The sequence below is a fragment of the Coregonus lavaretus genome (genome assembly GCF_964263955.1).
Source record: "Coregonus lavaretus genome assembly, chromosome: 38".
Classification (NCBI taxonomy): domain Eukaryota; kingdom Metazoa; phylum Chordata; class Actinopteri; order Salmoniformes; family Salmonidae; genus Coregonus; species Coregonus lavaretus.
The window spans coordinates 22,433,847-22,459,285 of record NC_140025.1 but is presented as its reverse complement, the minus strand read 5'-3'; the positions used below and the strand labels follow the sequence as shown (position 1 = coordinate 22,459,285).

The window sequence follows — 25,439 nt, the reverse complement described above, 5'->3', positions numbered from 1 at the left end:
AGAACACCATCCCAACCGTGAAGCACAGGGATGGCAGCATCATGCTGTGGGGGTGCTTTGCTGCAGTAGGGCCTGGTGAACTTCACAAAATAGGCATCATGAGGAAGGAAAACTAAGTGGATATATTGAAGCAACATCTCGAGGAAGTTAAAGCTTGGTCGCAAATGGATCTTCCAAATGGACAATGACCCCAAGCATACTTCCAAAGTTGTGTCAAAATGGCTTAAGGACAACAAAGTAAAGGTATTGGAGTGGCCAGCACAAAGCCCTGACCTCAATCCTATAGAATATTTGTGGGCAGAACTGAAAAAGCTTGTGCGAGCAAGGAGGCCTACAAAGCTGACTCAGTTACACCAGCTCTGTCAGGAGGAATGGGCAAAAATTCACCCAACTTATTGTGGGAAGCTTGTGGAAGGCTACCCAAAACATTTGACCCAAGTCAAATAATTTAAAGGCAATGCTACCAAATACTAATTGAGCGTATGTAAACTTGTGATGTGATGAAAGGAATAAAAGCTGAAATAAATCATTCTCTCTACTATTATTCTGACATTTCACATTCTTAAAATAAAGTGGTGATCCTAACTGTCCTATGACAGGGAATTTTTACTAGGATTAAATGTCAGGTTTTGTGAAAAACTGAGTTTAAATGTATTTAGTTCTCTAAATTAAGACGTATTTGTACTATGGGGCCATTGCAGTAATATAATTTGCCTCAACAGGCCCAACATTGGATTTGACTATACTGAACAAAAATATAAACGCAACATGTAAAGTGTTGATCCCATATTTCATGAGCTGAAATAAAAGATCCCCAACATTTTCCATACGCACAAAAAGCTTTATGTATCTTAAATTTTGTGTACACATTTGTTTACATCCCTGTTAGTGAGCATTTCTCCTTTGCCAAGATAATCCATCCACCTAACAGGAGTGGCATATCAAGAAGCTGATTAAACAGTATGATCATTACACAGGTGTACCTTGTGCTGGGGACAATAAAAGGCCACTCTAATATTTGCAGTTTTGTCACACAACACAATGCCACAGATTTCTTAAGTTTTGAGAGAAAGTGCAATTGGCATGCTGACTGCAGGAATGTCCAACAGAGCTGTTGCCAGAGAATTGAATGTTCATTTCTCTACCATAAGCCGCCTTCAACATCGTTTTAGAGAATTTGGCAGTATGTTCAACCGGCCTCACAACAGCAGACCATGTGTAACCACGCCAGCCCAGGACCTCCACATCCGGCTTCTTCACCTGAGGGATCGTCTGAGACCAGCCACCCGGACAGCTGATGAAACTAAGGAGTATTCCTGTCTGTAATAAAGCCCTTTTTGTGGGGAAAAACTTATTCTGATTGGCTGGGCCTGGCTCCCCAGTGGGTGGGCCTATGCCCTCCCAGGCCCACCCATGGCTGCGCCCCTGCCCAGTCATGTGAAATCTATAGATTAGGGCCTAATGAATTTATTTCAATTGACTGATTTCCTTCTATGAACTGTAACTCAGTAAAATTGCTTAAATTGTTGCATTTTATATTTTTGTTCAGTATACATTGTAATGGAATGTACGGGGCAGGTTTATAGACCTCATAATGAAAACAGCTACTAGGATAGCTCTGTATATCATTTTAATCAGCTCACATCCATTACTATTCACATGTGCATATCCATTTAAACATGTTTGAAGAGGAAATATTGCAGTTATTGATCATAACATGTTCAGAAATCAGAGATTCATCTGGATCATGTGGTTGTGTATTCTACATCACTATGAACATGTTTGGGCATACTACAATTATATTTCATACAGATATGGTCATGTGAAATGGTCCAATTAGACCCCATTGAGTTGTTTGGCGGCCATATTGGAGAAAGGCTTCTGTGATGGCCTTGTATCTACACATCTTTTTCAAACCCTGTTCTAGGGTGTGCCTCTGACCAAATGTACATTCCAAAAACATACAGTGGGGAAAAAAATTGGATGATGAAAATTACAGGCCTCTCATCTTTTTAAGTGGGAGAACTTGCACAATTGGTGACTGACTAAATACTTTTTCCCCCACTGTAGCTGCCCCATTACATGGAATTCTATGGCTAAGCTTCCAACATTTTAATGTCAATGCCACAAAAAAGGCGATTTTTTTTTTAAACAATAGTTGTAGCTGGTGCTTTCAAAGTTGGTTATATTGTATATAATTTCATGACCTTTCAGAACCACTTGTCAAGCAATGTTTAAAATGTATCAGGGTTTTCTTTTTAAAAGCCATTTATACAGGTAATTCTGATACGTACCCTAGAGTTAAGTTCTGTTGACTTGAACATTCTGAGAATGTGTCTGATGGATAGCTGTGAATCTAAGCTTTCCAATTATATGTGATTAAAGGGTATAAGTGAGCAATAACTTGTTGTATACTGACATTGTTTGTCATAGGGTAAAATCACACAGAACGTGATAACACGCAGAAAGCTACCATTGCTGCACTGCTATCACACATTTCCCAACTTTACGGACATAGACCTTAAAAAAAATCACTGAAACATCTTTGGCCCCTCCCCTCCTGGCTCATGGACTAATAGGCATACCATAAAAGAGTGGGCCTGTCATGCCAAATAGTGTCCCCCTGCCAAAAAGTCCCCCCACCCCACCGTCACAGTGGGATTCGAGAAGCTATTAGCGTCCGTTGCTATATCAACGGTGTGATGAGCTAATGCATGGAATTTTGGAGGTCATTACAAACAAAATGATATTATTTTCATCCCTGCTGTATAAACATTGCTTATATCCGCAACAATTTAGCTGATTAAGATAAAGATGACTTTGAACTACTTTTGGGTACCTTCATATTTCAACAGCATTAAAAGTCGTCATGTCTTAAACAGTTCTTAGTTTTTGAAATGGCAAAGAAAACGTGTGAACTGCATATTAATTTACCTTTAAGATCGCAAAGTGAGCTCCCATGAAGTTATTAACACTTCATGTGCATATCAGTTCAAGTCATACACTGACTCCTCTGGCTGGCATATTTTTATTTTGAGCTTCCCTTGTCTAGTCTTACTAAAGTATGCTATTAGTCCTATTATGATTATTTTTTCCCTACCTCCCTTCCTCCACCACATAGCTCAGTAATACGCAGTACACTTGTGGTTGAATATAATTCAGGACACAACAGACAGTTGAATAATATTGAACTCACAAGTACCAAAAGGGATATACAACAAATCATTAAATGAACAGCCTGTTGGGGGAAGGGAAACGGGCAATATTTAAGATTGAAATATGAAAAAGTAGTTTTTTTGTGGAACAGATGTGTCATGAACTTGTTGATTTTATTTAATATACCCACATGGCAGTTATAGACTGAAATACATGAGTATAGGCTAACATCAACACATAAACAATAAAATAGAATTTAGTTGACAAAACAGAAGTATGAATGACAAGTGAAGTACATATGAGAGGGGGGCAGCCTTGGCAGAAGTAGGGTATGGGTGATAAAAAAAAAAAAGAAAGGGAATTCTGGCGTGTGGGATAGAGAAGAGGTGGGTGCCTCTTCTCACTTTCCCTTGACAGGCAGCCAGTCTCAGAAGGTGGACTTTAAGAGGGAGACTTTAAAGTCCAGTGTATGTAGTGCATCTGTGTATCTCACTGAGCCCAGGATGATATGTCAACCACAGGTCCCTTAGCAGATTAGATCAAACCACATGACATTAACAGTAGCTGTAGATAATGTAATGAAAAGTGGGATCTTGGAGGGTGGTTGATCATGGAGGACATAAGTTGGATCCAGGTCTGGGGAAGGGATACGGTAGGCTTCTCAGAGCATGGCAGAACCCGTAGATCCTGAAGAACAGGAGCAGATTAAAAGGGAAAGAGACAGAGGCATAGAAGGATGCAGAAGGAAAACACACAGGTTACAGGTAGATCCAGGCCAGGTTGAATTATCCCCACATAGCTTAAACCTATCCAATCCGCTCAGGTCTACACAAGTGTATAGGGTGTAAGGGCTAGAGGTTGATTTGGGATTCAGGGATAAGCTCTTTCTCAATTAGTCTTTTTTGGATGACTCATGTCCTCTCTCTTCGCCTCCTTTTAAAAACGGATTGGAGGAGAATATCTGAAGTTCCTCGCCTGTAAGGGCTAAAGGACTGTATTAATCTTAGGTTGCTGGTTTGGTTTGGGCGTGTTCGCCCCCGGGTGTCAGTCAGAACGCAATGATGGCAAGGCACTGTGAACAGTTGACTTGTAGATTACTTGGAGGAATAACAGTATATAACAGGCAGAGTATGTACAGGGCTATGGGTTGATCACTAGGAAGTCTACTGCGTGTACCACTGATTCATAACTATGGGTGTGGAAGAGTGAATGTGTGGTTTCTCTAGGAGAGAGCAGAATACAAAGTGCCATTAATAACAGGATAACATACATAGAAGTACAATGACATTGCAAAGTATTCAGACCCCTTGACTTTTCCCACATTTTGTTACATTACAGCCTTATTCTAAAAATGATTTAATTGTTTTTTCCCCTCATCAATCTACACACAATACCCCATAATGACAAAGCAAAAAATGTTTTTTGCACATTTATTACAAATAAAACATTTCAGACCCTTGACTCAGTACTTTGTTGAAGCACCTTTGCAGCGATTACAGCCTTGAGTCTTCTTGGGTATGACGCTACAAGCTTTGCACACCTGTATTTGGGGAGTTTCTCCCATTCCTCTCTGCAGATCCTATCAAGCTCTGTCAGGTTGCATGGGGAGCGTCGCTTCACAGCTATTTTCAGGTCTCTCTAGAGATGTTCGATCGGGTTTAAATCCGGGCTCTGGCTGGGCCACTCAAGGACATTTAGAGGCCTGTCCCGAAGCCACTACTGCATTGTCTTGGCTGTGTGCTTAGGGTTGTTGTCTTGTTGGAAGGTGAGGTCCTGAGTGCTCTGGGGCAGGTTTTCATCAAGGATATCTCTGTACTTTGGTCAGGATCGAGGGAAAGATGAACAGAGCAATCTCCCAGTCCCTGCCGCTGAAAAACATCCCCACAGCATGATGCTGCCACCACCATGTTTCACCGAAGGGATGGTGCCAGGTTTCCTCCAGACGTGACACTTGGCATTCAGGCCAAAGAGTTCAATCTTGGTTTCATCAGACCAGAGAATCTTGTTTCTCATGGCCTGAGAGTCTTTAGGTGCCTTTTGGCAAACTCCAATCGGGCTGTCATGTGCCTTTTACTGAGGAGTGGCGTCCGTCTGGCCACTCTACCATAACGGCCTGATTGGTGGAGTGCTGCAGATATGGTTGTCCTTCTGGAAGGTTCTCCCATCTCCACAGAGGAACTCTAAAGCTATGTCAGAGTGACCATCAGGTTCTTGGTCACCTCCCTGACCAAGGCCCTTCTCACCCGATTGCTCAGTTTGGCCGGGCGGCCAGCTCTAGGAAGAGTCTTGGTGGTTCCAAACTTCTTCCATTTAAGAATGATTGAGGCCACTGTGTACTTGGGGACCTTAAATGCTGTATAATTTTTTTGGTACCCTTCCCCAGATCTGTGCCTCGACACAATCGTGTCTCGGAGCTCTAAGGACAATTCCTTCGACCTCATGGCTTGGTTTTTGCTCTGACATGCATTGTCAACTGTGGAACTTTATATAGACAGATGTGTGTATTTCCAAATCATGTCCAGTCAATAATTGAATTTACCACAGGTGGACTCCAAGTTGTAGAAACATCTCAAGGATGATCAATGGAAACAGGATGCACCTGAGCTCAATTTTGTCTCATAGCAAAGGGTCTGAATATTTATGTAAATAAGCTATTTGTTTTTTATTGTTCATAAATTTGCAAAAAAATCTAAACCTGTTTTCGCTTCGTCATTATGGGGTACTGTGTATAGGTTGATGAGGGAAAAAAATAATTTAATCAATTTTAGAAAACGGCTTTAACGTAACAATGTGGAAAAAGTCAAGGGGTCTGAATACTTTCCAAATGCACTGTATATGACACCACTTAAAATATAAACTATAAAGGCATCATTATAACCATGTTTCAAACAGAAGGGAAAGATGATAGGTTTTACATCGTCCAGATATTTCATTAGTGCAGATTAAGACGACACAGGGAGAGAAAGTCATTTGGACTTGTTTGTCACTCACCATTTACTGATTGACATGGTTGAAGTTGCGCTCGCTGCAGTGATGGTAGGGATTCCAGAGGAATGGAGCTTTAAAAAAGAAGGGCAACATACTGCTTTTAATTGAGACATTATGCAAAAAACATTGTTTACATAATCAGATAATTACTTGTGCAATGTAAACATGGAAAATATCAAGGCTAGTTGTCTTGCATCCTGATGTGATTTTTGAAAGCTCAGCTCGCATTTCTGTTGCTGGGAGGAAGTTGTTTGACACAGGCCCACACCATTGCAGCCTGGTATGGAACAAGAAAAACAAAGGATAAACTACCTATCATTAATGTAGTAATTCAGCAAGAAATCAATTCATTTACACACACATATTGATATTCAATAGGTACTGTTATTGCTAAAAAATAACCTCACTGCAACAGGGTTTCCTATGATCTACTAATACAGGTCCTTCTCATATGCATTTCCCTGACTAGGCCTGTAGTCTGAAACCAGCCTCTCTAATGGTAGACCCAGGTACAATCTGATGTCATGAGTTCACCTTTTTCTCATAACATTTTACAGCTGATATAGCACATGTCATAACACTTGTCATAGGCTACTTAGTATAAGAGAGAGCTATTTAAATCAACTGAATTTCTACAAACACAAATAATACAATACAAAACAAAACAAAGCTAGCTAAATAAAGAGATTTGGAAAAGTGGTCTTACCTCATAGTAGTGTTTGCATCCATCATTTGCAGTGTCCAAGCTTGCTTGCAGCATGCTCATGCTAGCTAAATCAAGGTTTGCAATCAAGTTTTGCAAATAAACATCAATGCCCATGCATGGATCATGTTTTGTACTTTATTCACCAATAATCGGTGTGATTTAAAGCTAAAACATATTGTAAATAGTGTAAATAACCTGTAACAATGATCGCATTTTTCCCCTGTCTTTTGACCGCACGCGCTTCTCTCTCCACACACCTCAGAACAATCAGAACATAACAACCAGCATAGCAACGAATGCTATCGATTTTTTTTTTTTTCTTTCATTATGTAGCCCTGGCAGAATTTGGCATGTTTTAGCAACGGCCCTAGCAACGGGCGCTAATAGCTTCTCGAATCCAGTTGTGACTTTTTGACAGGGGCTCAATATTTGGCATGACTGGCCCACCAACAAATTTGTGACATTTTCACACACAGGCTACTACATCAACAACTTAAACATCAACAATGGAGTAGGCCTAATGGCTAAATCCTATATTTTTTGTGTGGTGATGATAACAGTAGGCAGTTGTACTATCCCATTGATCAAAGTATTCGTAAGTCATCTCCAAAAATAAAATAATGGGCTATATTATTTAACGCTCATAAATTACTTCTGGAAATTATAGAGATTCAGCTTTAACTTTCTGACTTTATCATTATGTAGGTTGTCGGAAACATCCTCTTACGCCTGAGAGGGTCTCTGGAGTTCAAGTGCCAGTTGGACAGCACAGATGGTATGTAGATATTCATATTAGTATTGACATTTGGGGTGTGGGGGTGTGGGGGTGGGTTGGGTGGATCGGCTAACTTCCTGCATTTCAACATGTTGCGATTTGTGCCGAGAGGAACATTTGCAGTTTTATAAAGCTATTCTACACATTTTGTCATGCGGCTAAAAGAAAATGTTGCAATTTTAAAGCTTATTTCCTGCAATTCTACACATTTTGCACCCTGAGGCTACTTTTCAATTCGCTAGTCCAAAAAAAGTCTGCTGAGCCGTATCCCGCTAGAATTAACGATAAGCATCGTCTAGTGATCTAATGATAGGACAGGTGCCTGTCAGTCACAAAGTGAGCGATGGTTTGACACTGCTGGTTTGACAGTCTGCTGTCTGTCCCCCCTCTCTGTACCTGGGTGTGTGTTGTATGCGCTGTGGTTGCAGTCAAATGTCTTTATACGGCGAAAGAGAGCATGAATTTGCATGTCCCATATAATGTGAGTGAATTTACACGTCCCATATAATGTGGTAACGATGAGTCGAAGTCCACTTAGCCTATTGTTTTCTGGCACATTAATGTACTTTCTTTCATGTGCAGGGTCACACATTAGGCTAACGATGGCCCCCTGGCCCGGGGCCAGTAAAAACATGTTGGGTCATTGGATCTAGTCAACTTTTCAGAGCATTTTTGCTTTCCAGTTCAACATTTACCTGCTCTGTTGTAGTCTACCATTGAAAACCATTGAAGACCACACGCATAAATGTCATGCTAGTTGTATTTGAGCAATATGATTGGCCGTTCATTCAAGTACTACCACGCTCCCCGAAGTCACAACTCGAGCAATTGAGCAATACATGCAAGCGGTCCAGAGCAAAAAGAAGCGTCCACCAATCTACTCGCTGAGCTTATTTATTCTAGGGAAAGTGATTTACAAAGGTTTATTCTAGGGAAAGTGATTTACAAAAGTAAACCTTATAGTGAACATACTAGCAATATGCTACAAAAAGACACCTAGCATTCGTCTTGGCTAGCCTACTGTAAGCATGTCTATCTCTTTTGGAACATTTGTCTTAAAGGGACAGCATCCTATTTTTAAATCTTCTCAATGACATACAGTACTTGAATGCAATTAATAATACAATTCTAAAGAATAGTGTGTGTGTGTGTACATACATACATACATACATACATACATACATACATACATACATACATACATACAGTTGAAGTTGGATGTTTGCATACACTTAGGTTGGAGTCATTAAAACTCGTTTTTCAACCTCTCCACAAATTTCTTGTTAACAAACTATAGTTTTTGCAAGTCGATTAGGACATCTACTTTGTGCATGACACAAGTAATTTTTCCAACAATTGTTTACAGACAGATTATTTCACTTATAATTCACTGTATCACAATTCCAGTGGGTCTGAAGTCTACATACACTAAGTTGACTGTGCCTTTAAACAGCTTGGAAAATTCCAGAAAATGATGTCATGGCTTTAGAAGCTTCTGATAGGCTAATTGACATAATTTGAGTCAATTGGAGGTGTACCTGTGGATGTATTTCAAGGCCTACCTTCAGCCTCAGTGCCTCTTTGCTTGACATCATGGGAAAATCAAAAGAAATCAGCCAAGACCTCATAAAAAAAATTGTAGACCTCCACAAATCTGATTCATCCTTGGGAGCAATTTCCAAACGCCTGAAGGTACCACGTTCATCTGTACAAACAATAGTATGCAAGTATAAACACCATGGGACCACGCAGTCGTCATACTGCTCAGGAAGGAGACACGTTCTGTCTCCTAGAGATGAACGTAGTTTGGTGCGAAAAGTGCAGATCAATCCCAGAACAACAGCAAAGGACCTTGTGAAGATGCTGGAGGAAACCGGTACAAAAGTATCTATATCCACTGTAAAACAAGTCCTATATCAACATAACCTGAAAGGCCGCTCAGCAAGGAAGTAGCCACTGCTCCAAAACCGCCATAAAAAAGCCAGACTACGGTTTGCAACTGCACATGGGGACAAAGATCATAAGTTTTGGAGAAATGTCCTCTGGTCTGATGAAACAAAAATAGAACTGTTTGGCCATAATGACCATCGTTATGTTTGGAAGAAAAAGGGGGTAGCTTGCAAACCGAAGAACACCATCCCAACCGTGAAGCATGGTCCTCTGTAGCTCAGCTGGTAGAGCACGGCGCTTGTAACGCCAGGGTAGTGGGTTCGATCCCCGGGACCACACGTACACAAAAAAAATGTATGCACGCATGACTGTAAGTCGCTTTGGATAAAAGCGTCTGCTAAATGGCTTATTATTATTATTATTATTATTTATTATTAAGCATGGGGGTGGCAGCATCATGCTGTGTGGGTGCTTTGCTGCAGGAGTGACTGGTGCACTTCACAAAATAGATGGCATCATGAGGAAGGAAATGTATGTGGATATATTGAAGCAACATCTCAAGACATCAGTCAGGAAGTTAAAGCTTGGTCGCAAATGGGTCTTCCAAATGGACAATGACCCCAAGCATACTTCCAATGTTGTGGCAAAATGGCTTAAGGACAACAAAGTCAAGGTATTGGAGTGGCCATCACAAAGCCCTGACCTCAATCCTATAGAACATTTTTGGGCAAAACTGAAAAAGCGTGTGCGAGCAAGGAGGCCTACAACCCTGACTCAGTTACACCAGCTCTGTCAGGAGGAATGGGCCAAAATTCACCCAACGTATTGTGGAAAGCTTGTGAAAGGCTACCTGAAACGTTTGACCCAAGTTAAACAATTTAAAGGCAATGCTACCAAATACTAATTGGGTGTATGTAAACTTCTGAGAGAATGCCAAGAGTGTGCCAAGCTGTCATCAAGGCAAAGGGTGGCTACTTTGAAGAATCTCAAATATAAAATTTATTTTGATTTTGTTTAACACTTATTTTTTGGTTACTACATGATTCCGTATGTGTTATTTCATAGTTTTGATGTCTTCACTATTATTCTACAATGTAGAAAATCGTAAAAAATAAAGAAAACCCTTGAATGAGTAGGCGTGTCCTAACTTTTGACTGGTACTGTGAATGTATATACATGTGCGTTTGGAAAGTGTTAAGACCCCTTGACTTTTTAAACATTTTGTTATGTTAGCCTTATTCTAAAATTGATTAAATTGTTTTTCCCCCCCTCATCAATCTACACACAAAACCCCATAACAAAGAAATAACAGGTTTTTAGATTTTTTTGATAATTAATAAAATAAAAAACCCTGAAATATCACATTTACGTAAGTATTCAGACCCTTTACTCAGTACTTTCTTGAAACACGTTTGGCAGCAATTACAGCCTTGAGTCTTCTTGGGTATGACGCTACAAGCTTGGCACACCTGTATTTGGGGAGTTTCTCCCATTCTTCTCTGCAGATCCTCTCAAGCTCTCTCAGGTTGAATGGGGAGCATCGCAGCACAGCTATTGTCAGGTCTCTCCAGAGATGTTCCATCAGGTTCAAGTACAGGCTCTGGCAGGGCCACTCAAGGACATTCAGAGACTTGTCCAAAAGCTACTCATGCATTGTCTTGTCTGTGTGCTTAGGCTCGTTGTCCTGTTGGAAGATCAACCTTCACCCCAGTCTCATAGCAAAGGGTCTGAATACTTATGTAAATAAGGTATTTCTGTTTTACATTTTTTATACATTTGCAAAAATGTCCACAAACCTGTTTTTGCTTCATCATTATGGGGTATTGTGTGTAGATTGATGAGGATTCTTTATTTAATCCATTTGATAATAAGGCTGTACCGTAACAAAATGTGGAAAAAGTCTAGGGGTATGAATACTTTTCAAATGCACTGTATCTATCTCCTTGCCATTCATAAATCATGCAACTTAGTTATATGTCCATGGTATCGCATCGGTACAAATAAACTAAAGAGGTTGTTTGTATGTTCGATATGAAGTCCAGCAGGACTTGCCAGAAAGTGACGTTAAAGTGAGTGACTTGTCAGTAGCCTACCGAATTGCATCGGTAAGAGAGCTGTTCATTTGGCTCCCTAATTTGCATACTGGTAGGCTTTTTGGTGATTATCTGCAAATAAATTATGAAAACATTAGATGAAGATGGTGAATCCTCCTCACTGCAGGAACAATCGGTAGGCTAGTGGAAACAGCCTCACCCTGGTCCAAAATATAATAAAATAAAACGGATTGAATTGTTTTAAAGGCTAATGATACTTGTATGGTATTTTCAAAGATATTGATATAGGTCTACTTATTTAATCAATGGAGTAGTCAACTGCTGCTTTCTGTGTAGCAAGCCCATGTTTAACACCTGCTTAATTCTTCAATCATACCTGTATTGCAGATAGCTGAGAAAATGCCTCTTAAATGGAAGCTTGAAGCCTGTGGAAGTAGGCAGACTCTTACAGGATTCTGTAAAGGCCCAGTATAGTCAAAATTACGTTTTTCCAGTTTTTTATATAATATTGTACAACAGCTGATGAAACTAGCAGTGTAAAAGTGTGAGAATTTTATCAGCATTATTTCCTGATAGTTTCTGGTTGAAAATACAATCTAGCATTAGAATGTATCAGAGGCCACCAATATTTGAGCTTGTTCGGCAAAAATGTTTTAACCCAGGGGAGCCTGACTAGCTACTCTTTCTATTTGGCTGGCTACTCCATGTGCTTGTGGAAAACACTGATTTGGTGTCAACAAGTACATTGTTATTAAAATCTAAATACTACATATACCAGGAGGCCTCCTATAGGACACTAGCCTATAATCAGTCAGTTAATGTTGGTGTCTTTTGAAACCTTTATGTGCTATACAATATGAGTACTACTTCATGTTTTGTGAAGTAGTGTGTCATAGCTGTATTCTGCCATTTTTATGCACGTTCATCATTGATTTTCCATGCAAGGAAATCTGATATCTCTGTTGATCATATTGATTGTGTCTCTTGTCGTATCTTTACAGTACCACACGTACAAAAGGTCATCTCGAGGACTTTCGAGGCCCTCGGATCCCAGGTGAAATCAGAATCGCTTGTTCTCAGTCTCTGTAGCAGTCCAGTTTTTCTTTGGCCTAACAAAGGAGGACATGCAACACCTGAAGATTTAACTCCGAACAGACCATGTAAAGATCTCCAACAGTTGATCCAGTAAGTCATCATACTGTACATCACAATTTGGAGCCTCTTGTTCTGGGTATCTTATAAGTCAGGTTATTTTAAAGTCCACTATTTACCTGGTGTTGCTTACATGATAGTATTGTAATTAGATATTATTACTGAGTAACAGTAAGGTACCAAGTAGTTACGACTTAGTTTGTGCAACTTAATGCATAAATCGCCTGCTATCTGTATGTAGGTTATTGGCCGAAATGCAGGTTTAGTGTCTCACATGATCATTTTGGAATGGAAACCAAAGTAAATGGAAAAACCCTCATCCTTTTTTAGGACAGATGACCAGGAAAGCAGTAGCAAAAAGTCTGCAAAAAAGGACAAAAAGAATGCCACAGCAGTAAGTGTGGTTCTTTTATACCTTGAAAACAGTCTATGGACATGAACTATTTCATGTAAATCACTTCGCCACACATTTTCATGCCACAGTGCCACTTGTTTGTCATTGACAAGATTATTTTACTAGTGTGGTTTTTAGTTTTCCTCTACCTCATATGTATTTTTATTGTGTGTGTGTGTCTTGCAGGGTATCATAAACCTGACCCTGATGACCGAGGTGACAGAGCAAGGCGTCCTCTCGGCCCCCACCATCCTGAGAGGAAGTAAGAAGCACCACTTCCTGCAAACAACTCTGCCCATGGACTGCGTGGTCAGTGTCCCCTCCAGTGAGAGCATCTCTGTGTACGTTATCCTCAATCGCTCTAAAGGAAACATGATTTGGTTCCATGCAATTTCAATGAAATTAGACAGGTTTTAGGAGAATATAGTACATATTTTTTATTATGTCAAACTATATCAAATACAAATGTCCAATACCAGAATGCTTAGGTAAACTGATAGATAGGTCAATCAATAACCACCAGAGATGTAGCTAGTTCATAAGACAATACAACCACCAACAGGGTGAAACAATAGAAACTCAGCTTGACATGAACGCAATTCAAACTTCATTATTCCCAAGAGAAAATTTGGTTGCCAGCATGTGTAACAGGGCAAAAAATAAACATGGTTAAATAAAACATATTTTAAAGTTTAAACCCGGAAACCAGCTCATCATTTTCAACTGAATCGGCCCTAAATATTTTTGTTTGTCTGTCGTACCTGCAGTGTCTGTGGCACCCTAGTGGGGGCGCTGTGCAGCCAGCTGGGTGACATGGAGAAGGTTGCTCTGCGGCACATGAAAGGGACGGCCCTGCTGATTCCCCAGCCGTTCCACTTCCTCCTCCCGGCCCCTGTGGGTCTGGTGACAGTGGTCTACCCAGCGGGTGTGCCCGACAGCCAGCTGGAGACACAACGCAAGGCAAGGGCAGAATTCCAAACGGACCCCTACTATGCTACTCCTAGTACTCTACACTTGTGTAGATGTGAAATGCTATGATAGATATTAAGCAATATGGTAGTAGCTCCACTATTCCCCTTGATAGGCTAGATGGAATATTGCTATCCACATATCTCATCTCCACATAGTGGCAAAATGGACACTTGGCACGTACCCCCTAGAACAGGGTTCTCTAACCCCAGTCCTATTGACCTTTTGCAGGCTTTCCCTCCAGCCTTGAAGTAACACCTGGTTCAGCTAATCATCTGGCCCAGACTGAAGACCATGATTTATTGATTATATGAATTAAGTATGTTATTGATGGGCTGGAAGAAAATCATGCACACCCAGTTGTTCTCCAAGAGCTGGAGAACGTACCCTACCTATAGATCTGAAAGGATATGTTCGCAAAATATTATATTTTTTATTTTGAAATGCTCTGAGTGACTCTAGTATTAGAGAAAAATGAAGTTGTGTACAGTCGTGGTCAAAAGTTTTGAGAGTGACACAAATACTAATTTTCACAAAGTCTGCTGCCTCAGTTTTGATGATGGCAATTTGCATATACTCCAGAATGTCATGAAGAGTGATCAGATGAATTGCAATTAATTGCAAAGTCCCTCTTTGCCATGAAAATGAACTTAATCCCCCAAAAACATTTCCACTGCATTTCAGCCCTGCCACAAAAGGACCAGCTGACATCATGTCAGTGACTCTCTCGTTAACACAGGTGAGTGTTGACGAGGACAAGGCTGGGGATCACTCTGTCATGATGATTGAGTTTGGATAACAGACTGGAAGCTTTAAAAGGAGGGTGGTTCTTGAAATCATTGTTCTTCCTCTGTTAACCATGGTTACCTGCAAGGAAACACATGCCGTCATCATTACTTTGCACAAAAAGGGCTTCACAGGCAAGGGTATTGCTGCTCGTAAGATTGCACCTAAATCAACCATTTATCGGATCATCAAGAACTTCAAGAAGAGAGGTTCAATTGTTGTGAAGAAGGCTTCAGGGCGCCCAAGAAAGTCCAGCAAGCGCCAGGACCGTCTCCTAAAGTTGATTCAGCTGCGGGATCGGGGCACCACCAGTGCAGAGCTTGCTCAGGAATGGCAGCAGGCAGGTGTGAGTGCATCTGCGCGCACAGTGAGGCGAAGACTTTTGGAGGATGGCCTGGTGTCAAGAAGGGCAGCAAAGAAGCCACTTCTCTCCAGGAAAAACATCAGGGACAGACTGATATTCTGCAAAAGGTACAGGGATTGGACTGCTGAGGACTGGGGTGAAGTCATTTTCTCTGATGAATCCCCTTTCCGATTGTTTGGGGCATCCGGAAAACACCTTGTCTAGAGAAGACAAGGTGAGCGCTACCATCAGTCATGTGTCATGCCAACAGTAAAGCATCCTGAGACCATTCATGTGTGGGGTTGCTTCTCAGCCAAGGGAGTGGGCTCACTCACAATTTTGCCTAAGAACACAGCCATGAATAAATAATGGTACCAACACATCCTCCGAGAGCAACTTCTCCCAACCATCCAAGAATAATAATAATAATAATATGCCATTTAGCAGACGCTTTTATCCAAAGCGACTTACAGTCATGCGTGCATACATTTTTTTTTTGTGTATGGGTGGTCCCGGGGATCGAACCCACTACCTTGGCGTTACAAGCGCCGTGCTCTACCAGCTGAGCTACAGAGGACCACAAGAGTTGACGACCAATGCATTTTCCAGCATGATGGAGCACCTTGCCATAAGGCAAAAGTGATAACTAAGTGGCTCTGGGAACAAAACATCGACATTTTGGGTCCATGGCCAGGAAACTCCCCAGACCTTAATCCCATTAAAAACTTGTGGTCGATCCTCAAGAGGTGGGTGGACAAACAAAAACCCACAAATTCTGACAAACTCCAAGCATTGATTATGCAAGAATGGGCTGTCATCAGTCAGGATGTGGCCCAGAAGTTAATTGACAGCATGCCAGGGCGGATTGCAGAGGTCTTGAAAAAGAAGGGTCAACACTACAAATATTGACTCTTTGCATAAACTTAATGTAATTGTCAATAAAAGCTTTTGACACATATGGACTGCTTGTTATTATACTTCAGTATACCATAGTAACATCTGACAAAAATATCTCATAACACTGAAGCAGCGAACTTTGTGAAGACCAATACTTGTGTCATTCTCAAAACTTTTGACCACGACTGTACAGTACATGAATTTGATAGTGCCGTTTTATGTCTGTGTAGGAGCTGCACAGTCTGTTTGAGCTGCCAGACAACCGGCCATATCTGAGAAGAGCCAACGCTCTACATTTTCCTGATGAGCCCTACAAAGATGGCTACCTCCGAAACCCTCATGTCCACCTGAATCACCCCACCCTGGAGAACGGCAAGGTTGGGCAGCACACACAGACGCAGACACACACACTGTCACACACACAATGACATGCTCTTATCTGTTTCTCCCTTGTGCCAGCCTTACTTGGTCCAGGGGATCTACAGCTACCACCACTACATGCAGGACCGCGTGGACGACAACGGCTGGGGCTGCGCCTACCGCTCCCTCCAGACCATCTGCTCCTGGTTCCAGCAGCAGGGCTACGTGGAGCGGGCTGTGCCCTCCCACAAGGAGATCCAACAGGTAGGACTATAGCCTCAATCCCAAATCGACCCTTAGCCTCAAACCCAATATACAGAACTCTCTCTCTTTGGGAAAGCTATGGCTCTAAACTTGTCTATTGAACATATTCCAATAATGTGAGACTGTGAATTCGAGCCAGCAGGTGGAGCCTGAGTCCATGTAAATAAGAATTGATAGGTGATTACAATGGGAGTCTCTTTCTCCTTTCCCACAAGTTGGCCTATAATGCATTGACTGGTAGATAGGGCTATTATAAAATGGATTATTTTTAAACACATTTTTACTACTGTCAATAGCATTCTATAATTCATAGCTATATCAGCTAGTAGTACCATTATCTTTTTTTTGAGTGTATATGAAAAGCACTTCACAATTAAATGATTACAAATCAAGTTCATTCTTATTTTCTCCCCATCGCTGTCCCACAGGCCCTGGTGGAAGTTGGGGACAAGCAGGGGTCTTTTTTGGGCTCTCGCCAGTGGATCGGCTCCATCGAAGTCGCGGCTGTACTGGATCAGTTGCTGGGGGTCACCTCCAAGATCATGTTTGTGAGGTGAGGTGAGATGAGGTGTGTGCGTATGTGGGTGCATGTGTGTGCTTGTGCGTGCATGCGTCCATGTAAATTCACCAGTCAGGCCAATGCAAAATGTTCCATATTACATACCTTTTTGCTTTTTAGTTTTCACTTCTAGTTGTATGTTTGTGTGTCCTAAAGCCAAGGGTCTGAGCTGGCCTCCAAAGGCAGAGAACTGGCCAACCACTTCCTTTCTGAGGGCACTCCTATTATGATTGGTGAGTGAAAACTGAAACTATTACAATATAGAGACAATGATGAGACTGATAGACTAATATAATGCAAAACATCCCTTGTAGTTATTGTACTGCAGATCTGTTCAAATGATAAGGTCTGGGCCCTGTCCAGATGGGTACACACTACAGTACCACAGTCATAAATAGAGTTTCATATAAACAGCATCTATATTTCTGTGGTCAAATAAATAATTACACTTTTGGTAAACATTTTGGTCGACTCCCCTCGCATGTTTATGCTTCCAGTTTTCAGGTTGTGTGTGCATTGAACAGGCAGTCACGTTTGTCTAGCTTAAACAAAGATACTACAAACATTGTTTGAAATTGAATCTGTTAATTTGAACTCTGCAGATTTGTAATTTCCTTCTATTTTGCTCCACACCAGGAGGGGGTGTCCTAGCACACACTATCCTCGGTGTGGCGTGGAGCGAGACCACGGGCCAGATCCGCTACCTCATCCTGGACCCACATTACACCGGGGCCGAGGACCTGCAAGTCATCACAGACAAGGTACCGGATGGTGTCATGGAATCCTGGGGCAATATATATCAGCTGTCTCAGAGTAGGAGTGCTGATCTAGAATCAGATCCCCTCTGTCCATGTAATCATATTAATTGTGATCTAAATGGCAAAACTGATCCTAAATCAGCAATCCTACGCTGAGGCGCTTGATACATCCAGGCCATGGTCTGGAGAATCGCTGTATAATTGTTGCTGTCAATATTCTCATAAACTTTAATCTATTTGCCCTTCTTTACATATAGTGGGGAGAACAAGTATTTGATACACTGCTGATTTTGTAGGTTTTCCTACTTACAAAGCATGTAGAGGTCTGTAATATTTATCATAGGTACACTTCAACTGTGAGAGACGGAATCTAAAACAAAAATCCAGAAAATCACATTGTATGATTTTTAAGTAATTAATTTGCATTTTATTGCATGACATAAGTATTTGATACATCAGAAAAGCAGAACTTAATATTTGGTACAGAAACCTTTGTTTGCAATTACAGAGATCATATGTTTCCTGTAGGTCTTGACCAGGTTTGCACACACTGCAGCAGGGATTTTGGCCCACTCCTCCATACAGACCTTCTCCAGATCCTTCAGGTTTCGGGGCTGTTGCTGGGCAATACGGATTTCAGCTCCCTCCAAAGATTTTCTATTGGGTTCAGGTCTGGAGACTGGCTAGGCCACTACAGGACCTTGAGATGCTTCTTACGGAGCCACTCCTTAGTTGCCCTGGCTGTGTGTTTCGGGTTGTTGTCATGTTGGAAGACCCAGCCACGACCCATCTTCAATGCTCTTACTGAGGGAAGGAGGTTGTTGGCCAAGATCTCGCGATACATGGCCCCATCCATCCTCCCCTCAATACGGTGCAGTCGTCCTGTCCCCTTTGCAGAAAAGCATCCCCAAAGAATGATGTTTCCACCTCCATGCTTCACGGTTGGGATGGTGTTCTTGGGGTTGTACTCATCCTTCTTCTTCCTCCAAACACGGCGAGTGGAGTTTAGCCCAAAAAGCTCTATTTTTGTCTCATCAGACCACATTACCTTCTCCCATTCCCCCTCTGGATCATCCAGATGGTCATTGGCAAACTTCAGACGGGCCTGGACATGCGCTGGCTTGAGCAGGGGGACCTTGCGTGTGCTGCAGGATTTTAATCCATGACGGCGTAGCGTGTTACTAATGGTTTTCTTTAAGACTGTGGTCCCAGCTCTCTTCAGGTCATTGACCAGGTCCTGCCGTGTAGTTCTGGGCTGATCCCTCACCTTCCTCATGATCATTGATGCGCCACGAGGTGAGATCTTGCATGGAGCCCCAGACCGAGGGTGATTGACCGTCATCTTGAACTTCTTCCATTTTCTAATAATTGCGCCAACAGTTGTTGCCTTCTCACCAAGCTGCTTGCCTATTGTCCTGTAGCCCATCCCAGCCTTGTGCAGGTCTACAATTTTATCCCTGATGTCCTTACACAGCTCTCTGGTCTTGGCCATTGTGGAGAGGTTGGAGTCTGTTTGATTGAGTGTGTGGACAGGTGTATTTTATACAGGTAACGAGTTCAAACAGGTGCAGTTAATACAGGTAATGAGTGGAGAACAGGAGGGCTTCTTAAAGAAAAACTAACAGGTCTGTGAGAGCAGGAATTCTTACTGGTTGGTAGGTGATCAAATACTTATGTCATGCAATAACATGCAAATTAATTACTTAAAAATCATACAATGTGATTTTCTGGATTTTTGTTTTAGATTCCGTCTCTCACAGTTGAAGTGTACCTATGATAAAAATTACAGACCTCTACATGCTTTGTAAGTAGGAAAACCTGCAAAATCGGCAGTGTATGAAATACTTGTTCTCCCCACTGTATGTTATGACATTTTGTGTGAGAAAACCCAAAATGGAGAGATGTTGTCTGCTTCTTTCCCCAGGGCTGGTGCGGATGGAAGGGTCCAGAGTTTTGGGACCAGAACGCCTACTACAACCTCTGTTTGCCTCAGAGACCAAAGACCATATGAGTGGATAGGTGTCAATGTGTATTGTGTACAGGCACCTGTCCAACAGTATTACAACAAATCTCTGAAAATAAATGACAAAATATCTGAGGTGAAGAAATGAATGTGCCTTTTTATTTCAGCTTTCATCTGTGACTGTAATGACAGTCGGTATTCAGTTTTTACATCAACATGCAACCTTCAAGATTTGTGTAGTGTCTCATTCATGAAGACGTGCCTGCTTTTTATGCATCAACTTTATATTTCATTTAGTCAAACATATACACACTCTCCTACGTAATCTTTTAATTTATCTCTACTCCAGAATTTTGGATTTGAGATCAATTGTTTCAAATGAGGTAGTACAGAATGTCACCTTTTATTTGAGGGTATTTTCATACAGATCTGTTGTACTGTATAGAAATGAAAACACTTTATGTATTTAGTCCCCCCATTTGAAGGTATCATAAGTATTTTGCCAAATTCACTTATAGTGTATTATAGTAGTCAAAAGTTGAGTATTTGGTCCCATATTCCTAACACACAATGGCTACATCAAGCATGTGACTACAAACTTGTTGGATGCATTTGCAGTTTGTTTTGGATTATGTTGTGCCCAAATTAATGGTAAATAATGTACAGTTGAAGTCGGAAGTTTACATACACCTTAGCCAAATACATTTAAACTCAATTTTTCACAATTCCTGACATTTAATCCTAGTAAAAATTCCCTGTTTTAGGTCAGTTAGGATCACCACTTTATTTTAAGAATGTGAAATGTCAGAATAATAGTAGAGAGAATTATTTATTTCAGCTTTTATTTCTTTCATCACATTCCCAGTGGGTCAGAAGTTTACATACACTCAATTAGTATTTGGTAGCATTGCCTTTAAATTGTTTAACTTGGGTCAAACGTTTCAGGTAGCCTTCCACAAGCTTCCCACAATAAGTTGGGTGAATTTTGGCCCATTCCTCCTGACAGAGCTGGTGTAACTGAGTCAGGTTTGTAGGCCTCCTTGCTCGCACACGCTTTTTCAGTTCTGGCCACACATTTTCTATAGGATTAAGGTCAGCTCCAATACCTTGACTTTGTTGTCTTTAAGCCATTTTGCCACAACTTTGGAAGTATGCTTGGGGTCATTGTCCATTTGGAAGACCCATTTGCGACCAAGCTTTAACTTCCTGACTGATGTCTTGAGATGTTGCTTCAATATATCCACATAGTTTTCCTTCCTCATGATGCCATCTATTTTGTGAAGTGCACCAGTCACTCCTGCAGCAAAGCACCCCCACAGCATGATGCTGCCACCCCCGTGCTTCACGGTTAGGATGGTGTTCTTCGGCTTGCAAGCAACCCCCTTTTTCCTCCAAACATAACGATGGTCATTATGGCCAAACAGTTCTATTTTCGTTTCATCACACCAGAGGACATTTCTCCAAAAAGTACGATCTTTGTTACCATGTGCAGTTGCAAACCATAGTCTGGCTTTTTTATGGCGGTTTTGGAGCAGTAGCTTCTTCCTTGCTGAGCAGCCTTTCAGGTTATGTCGATATAGGACTCGTTTTACTGTGGATATAGACACTTTTCTACCTTTTTCCTCCAGCATCTTCACAAGGTCCTTTGCTGTTGTTCTGGGATTGATTTGCACTTTTCACACCAAAGTACATTCATCTCTAGGAGACAGAACTTGTCTCCTTCCTGAGTGGTATGACAGCTGCATGGTCCCATGGTGTTTATACTTGCGTACGATTGTTTGTACAGATGAACGTGGTACCTTCAGGCGTTTGGAAATTGCTCCCATGGAAGAACCAGACTTGTGGAGGTCTACAATTGTTTTTCTGAGGTCTTGGCTGATTTCTTTTGATTTTCCCATGATGTCAAGCAAAGAGGCACTGAGATTGAAGGTAGGCCTTGAAATACATCCACAGGTACACCTCCAATTGACTCAAATTATGTCAATTAGCCTATCAGAAGCTTCTAAAGCCATGATATCATTTTCTGGAATTTTCCAAGCTGTTTAAAGTGAAATATAAGTGAAATAATCTGTCTGTAAACAATTGTTGGAAAAATGACTTGTGTCATGCACAAAGTAGATGTCCTAACCGACTTGTTTTAATGACTCCAACCTAAGTGTATGTAAACTTCCGACATCAACTGTATTGTGTCATTTTGGAGTCACTTTTATTGTAAATATATATTTTTTTTAAATGACACCTTCAAATGGGGAGGACTAGATACTTAAATTGCTTTAATTTCTAAACAGTAAAACATTTGTATGAAAATACCCTAAAATAAAAGGTGACATTCTGTACAGTCGCTTCATATGAAACATTTCATCACGCATCCAAAATGCTGGAGTATAGAGCCAAATTAAAAGATATAGCTTCACTGTCATTGCATCTGAGCATGAAATGCACACACACAGTGGTTGTTTCCTTGTGATGGCTAGGCCCGGAGCCTATGCTGAACACGTGCACACCTCAAGACAATGGAAAGATTTCAATTGCGTACTCCTCGCATCGTCTCATTCTCAAAACCCATTGGATGAGAGGGCCGGAGGTCCCTCCCCTCTGAGCTTCTCCAATGGAAGTGAGGAGGTGAGGAGAGTGAAAGCGGGGAGTATGCAATTGAGATTCTCCCAGTGTATGCAATTGAGATTCTCCCAGTGTTTAGCCCTCTGAACCAAAGCCTAGGTAATAGCAACGGGAGATAACACGAGTCCTAAGTTCTCAAAGCAAGGTTACTCATCACATGAGCGTAGTTTTCCGAACCATCTCCTCTACACACGTCTGCCTCTGTCACTGCAGGAGAAGGATGCTTTCTTCTCCTATCCAAGTTAACCACTGATATCATACTGGCCGACACATTGCCAATATTTGACACACAAATACATAGGAGACTCATAGAGACACCCCAATCAGTGGTTAGGAATAGAGACAGGTTTGGTGTCAGACACAGTACCTGGGACTTCGTCATGCATGTCCTGTATTGGACTTGGCTGAGAAAGCATTGTCCTCCTTTTCGAATTCTAGAGGTGCCTTGCTGAATCACCAGTCTCGAGCCCTCTTTCCGTCTTGGGCTCCGGTGGCAATGAGTGCCCTCTTCTGTCCTGCCATCTTACTGCTCTGGGGGCCAGTCAGCGGGCATGCTACGGGCCCGGTAGGCATCAGAGGAGTGCTGCTGATCGTCAGGAGTCTCGTCATTTGGAGCGTGTTCAGGAATCGTCCGCACTCCTTGAATCCGTACAACCATGCCAAATCTTCAGCGGTTCTGCCCTCGTTGTTGCAAAGTCTGCTCAGGAAAAAAACATTGTGGAAAGGTTAGAGATTGTAAAAGCAACTGGCTGGATGGAAAAAGTAACCAAAATATGATGGTTTAAACTCATTTGAACTATCTTTAGCTCAGGTAATGCTATCGGTGTGTAGAATTTTGTTTACAAAATTAGCATCTATGCATTAGTCTGAGAACAGGTCTTTCGTAGCTCAGTTGGTAGAGCATGGCGATTGTAACGTCAGGTTAGTGGGTTTGAGTCCCAGGACCACCCATACGTAAAATGTATGCACGCATGACTGTAAGTTAGCTTCGGATAAAAGCGTCTCCTAAATATTATATATTAACATGATCTATGCAACCGTTTTGAGTGTGGGAAAGTTGACACTCACCCAAGTTGGGCATCACTGGCAACGAGCACGCTGATGCATTCCAAACTGCCGGCCTTGGCGGCTTTGTGCATGGGTGTCTCCCCATTGTTGTCCTTCAGCAAATATTAAATAATTTGGGTTAAAGGGAAACAAGTAAATAAAGACTGTGGTGTTTTGCATCAGTTGAAATGAGAACCTGTAAAATGAGCTTTGCCTCTGATGTAATTTCCTGGATCTTGAGCAATGGATCTGGTCAATGTGTTTGTGATCACTTATTCGAAGTTACACTGCAGTTACTGTAGCCTGTGTCCAAAACATTAGCCTACACTTTACTGCAGTGTCACTACAACTTCATAACATCTTGCAATTATTTTTGGATGAAGACTGATATATCACTTGAAAGCTCATATTTGATGTGTCATGTTGGCCTTTTATTTAGAGAAATATATACAAAAGCATAGGGCAATCTTATTGTATTGTAGGCCCGTGGGCCAATCCCCCCTCCCACTCAGTCAGGGTCTCAATTTACTGTTGAGAGTTAGAATAGTAGAATACACAAGGTGCAATTTCGACATTTGGTTGTGCATTAGCAGTCTAGCCAGCTATTTAAACTTGTAGTAATCATGGTCGAATTACCGACCAGGGGGCCCCATTACTTTTGTTAGTCACTCTCAGATATCATATTAAAAACTGCAAACATTTCTCTCCACCCTATGGCAAAATGAGTAGAATTGCATGAAATTGATACATTTCCTTTATGCCACATGGCAAATAATTTATCTTCGGGCCCTCAAAAGGCTAGGGTCCATGTGTGGGTATGGTTGAGAGTATGCAGACCAGCGAGCCACTGTGGCCCCTCATCTGGCCCCCATCCCCACCAAAGTTGCCCATCCCTGCTATAGACAGACAAGTGAAAGTGAATCTACCTGCTGATTTGCATCAGCTCCCGTTTGCAGTAGCCAAAGTAAACAAAAGGCTTGTCCGCTGCATGCCGCCAAGTGTGCAGGGGACTGTCCCAACACATTGCTTGAGTTGACAGCATCTCCGCCTTCGAATAAATTACGAATACAGTCCAGCTGCATAATACAGGAAACAAAGAATAACATTAGATTAACGCTAGATTTTTTTTTACAGTATTTTACATCTGCGTCTACTCTGTTATTCTGACACTAGGGCTTAAAAAATAATGTCCTTTTTCATATGGGCCAGTTGGCGTCACATGAACGTGAATTGTGTTTAAATTGCGTTGCAAATACACATTTAGCCTAGATATGATAACTATGCATATCAAGACTGATTTGTGAAGCAAAAATATGGCCACCTTCTAATTAGAGCCTTGCCTACAGATAATTCAGCAAATGATAAACCATGTCGAAAACTTGTTAATATGCTATTTTTATTATAATTATGACCTTTCCTTACACCTAACTAAACAACAAAAATAACGCATAAACACAGCCATGCAAATTGTAATGCAATATTAAATACATTCTATAAACCTGCAATGCCAAAGTTATAGGCTAAATAGTCTATAATGTCGATGTTATTACACACATCAAGAGGCCCTACCTGTGAGTCGGAATCGAGCAGAAACATTATCAGTATCCCCACAAGATAAAGCTAAAACAACGTCAATTTGATTTCTCCTATAGGTTTCTAACTGATACGCACACAGCCGTTCCTTTGTTGTAAATAAACCTATACAGGTGGTTTAAAGAACCCAAGCACGAAAGCAGGCTGCAGCCTATACTCAACTGAC

At 41.4% G+C, this 25,439-nt stretch overlaps 2 protein-coding genes across 2 annotated transcripts in view; one reads left to right on the top strand and one right to left on the bottom strand.

The window, feature by feature from the left end:
• Positions 1–20,161, top strand: part of ufsp2 (ufm1-specific peptidase 2) — a 23,907-nt gene extending 3,746 nt beyond the window's left edge. Inside the window, exons 2-12 of the mRNA XM_084155694.1 lie at positions 7,556–7,625; positions 12,571–12,754; positions 13,052–13,115; positions 13,302–13,456; positions 13,883–14,075; positions 16,341–16,487; positions 16,570–16,734; positions 17,163–17,287; positions 17,450–17,526; positions 17,930–18,054; positions 19,976–20,161. Coding sequence (XP_084011820.1) covers positions 7,556–7,625; positions 12,571–12,754; positions 13,052–13,115; positions 13,302–13,456; positions 13,883–14,075; positions 16,341–16,487; positions 16,570–16,734; positions 17,163–17,287; positions 17,450–17,526; positions 17,930–18,054; positions 19,976–20,062 — 1,392 coding nt within the window. The 3' untranslated portion in view covers positions 20,063–20,161. The remainder of the gene's footprint in view (positions 1–7,555; positions 7,626–12,570; positions 12,755–13,051; positions 13,116–13,301; positions 13,457–13,882; positions 14,076–16,340; positions 16,488–16,569; positions 16,735–17,162; positions 17,288–17,449; positions 17,527–17,929; positions 18,055–19,975) is intronic.
• Positions 20,152–25,439, bottom strand: ankrd37 (ankyrin repeat domain 37). The gene is made up of 4 exons (XM_084155695.1): positions 25,250–25,439; positions 24,607–24,756; positions 23,702–23,793; positions 20,152–23,330 (listed from the first exon to the last, which is right to left on the bottom strand). Exons 1-4 carry the CDS (start codon positions 25,274–25,276, stop codon positions 23,087–23,089), a joined length of 513 nt encoding a protein of 170 aa, XP_084011821.1. The 5' UTR covers positions 25,277–25,439; the 3' UTR covers positions 20,152–23,086.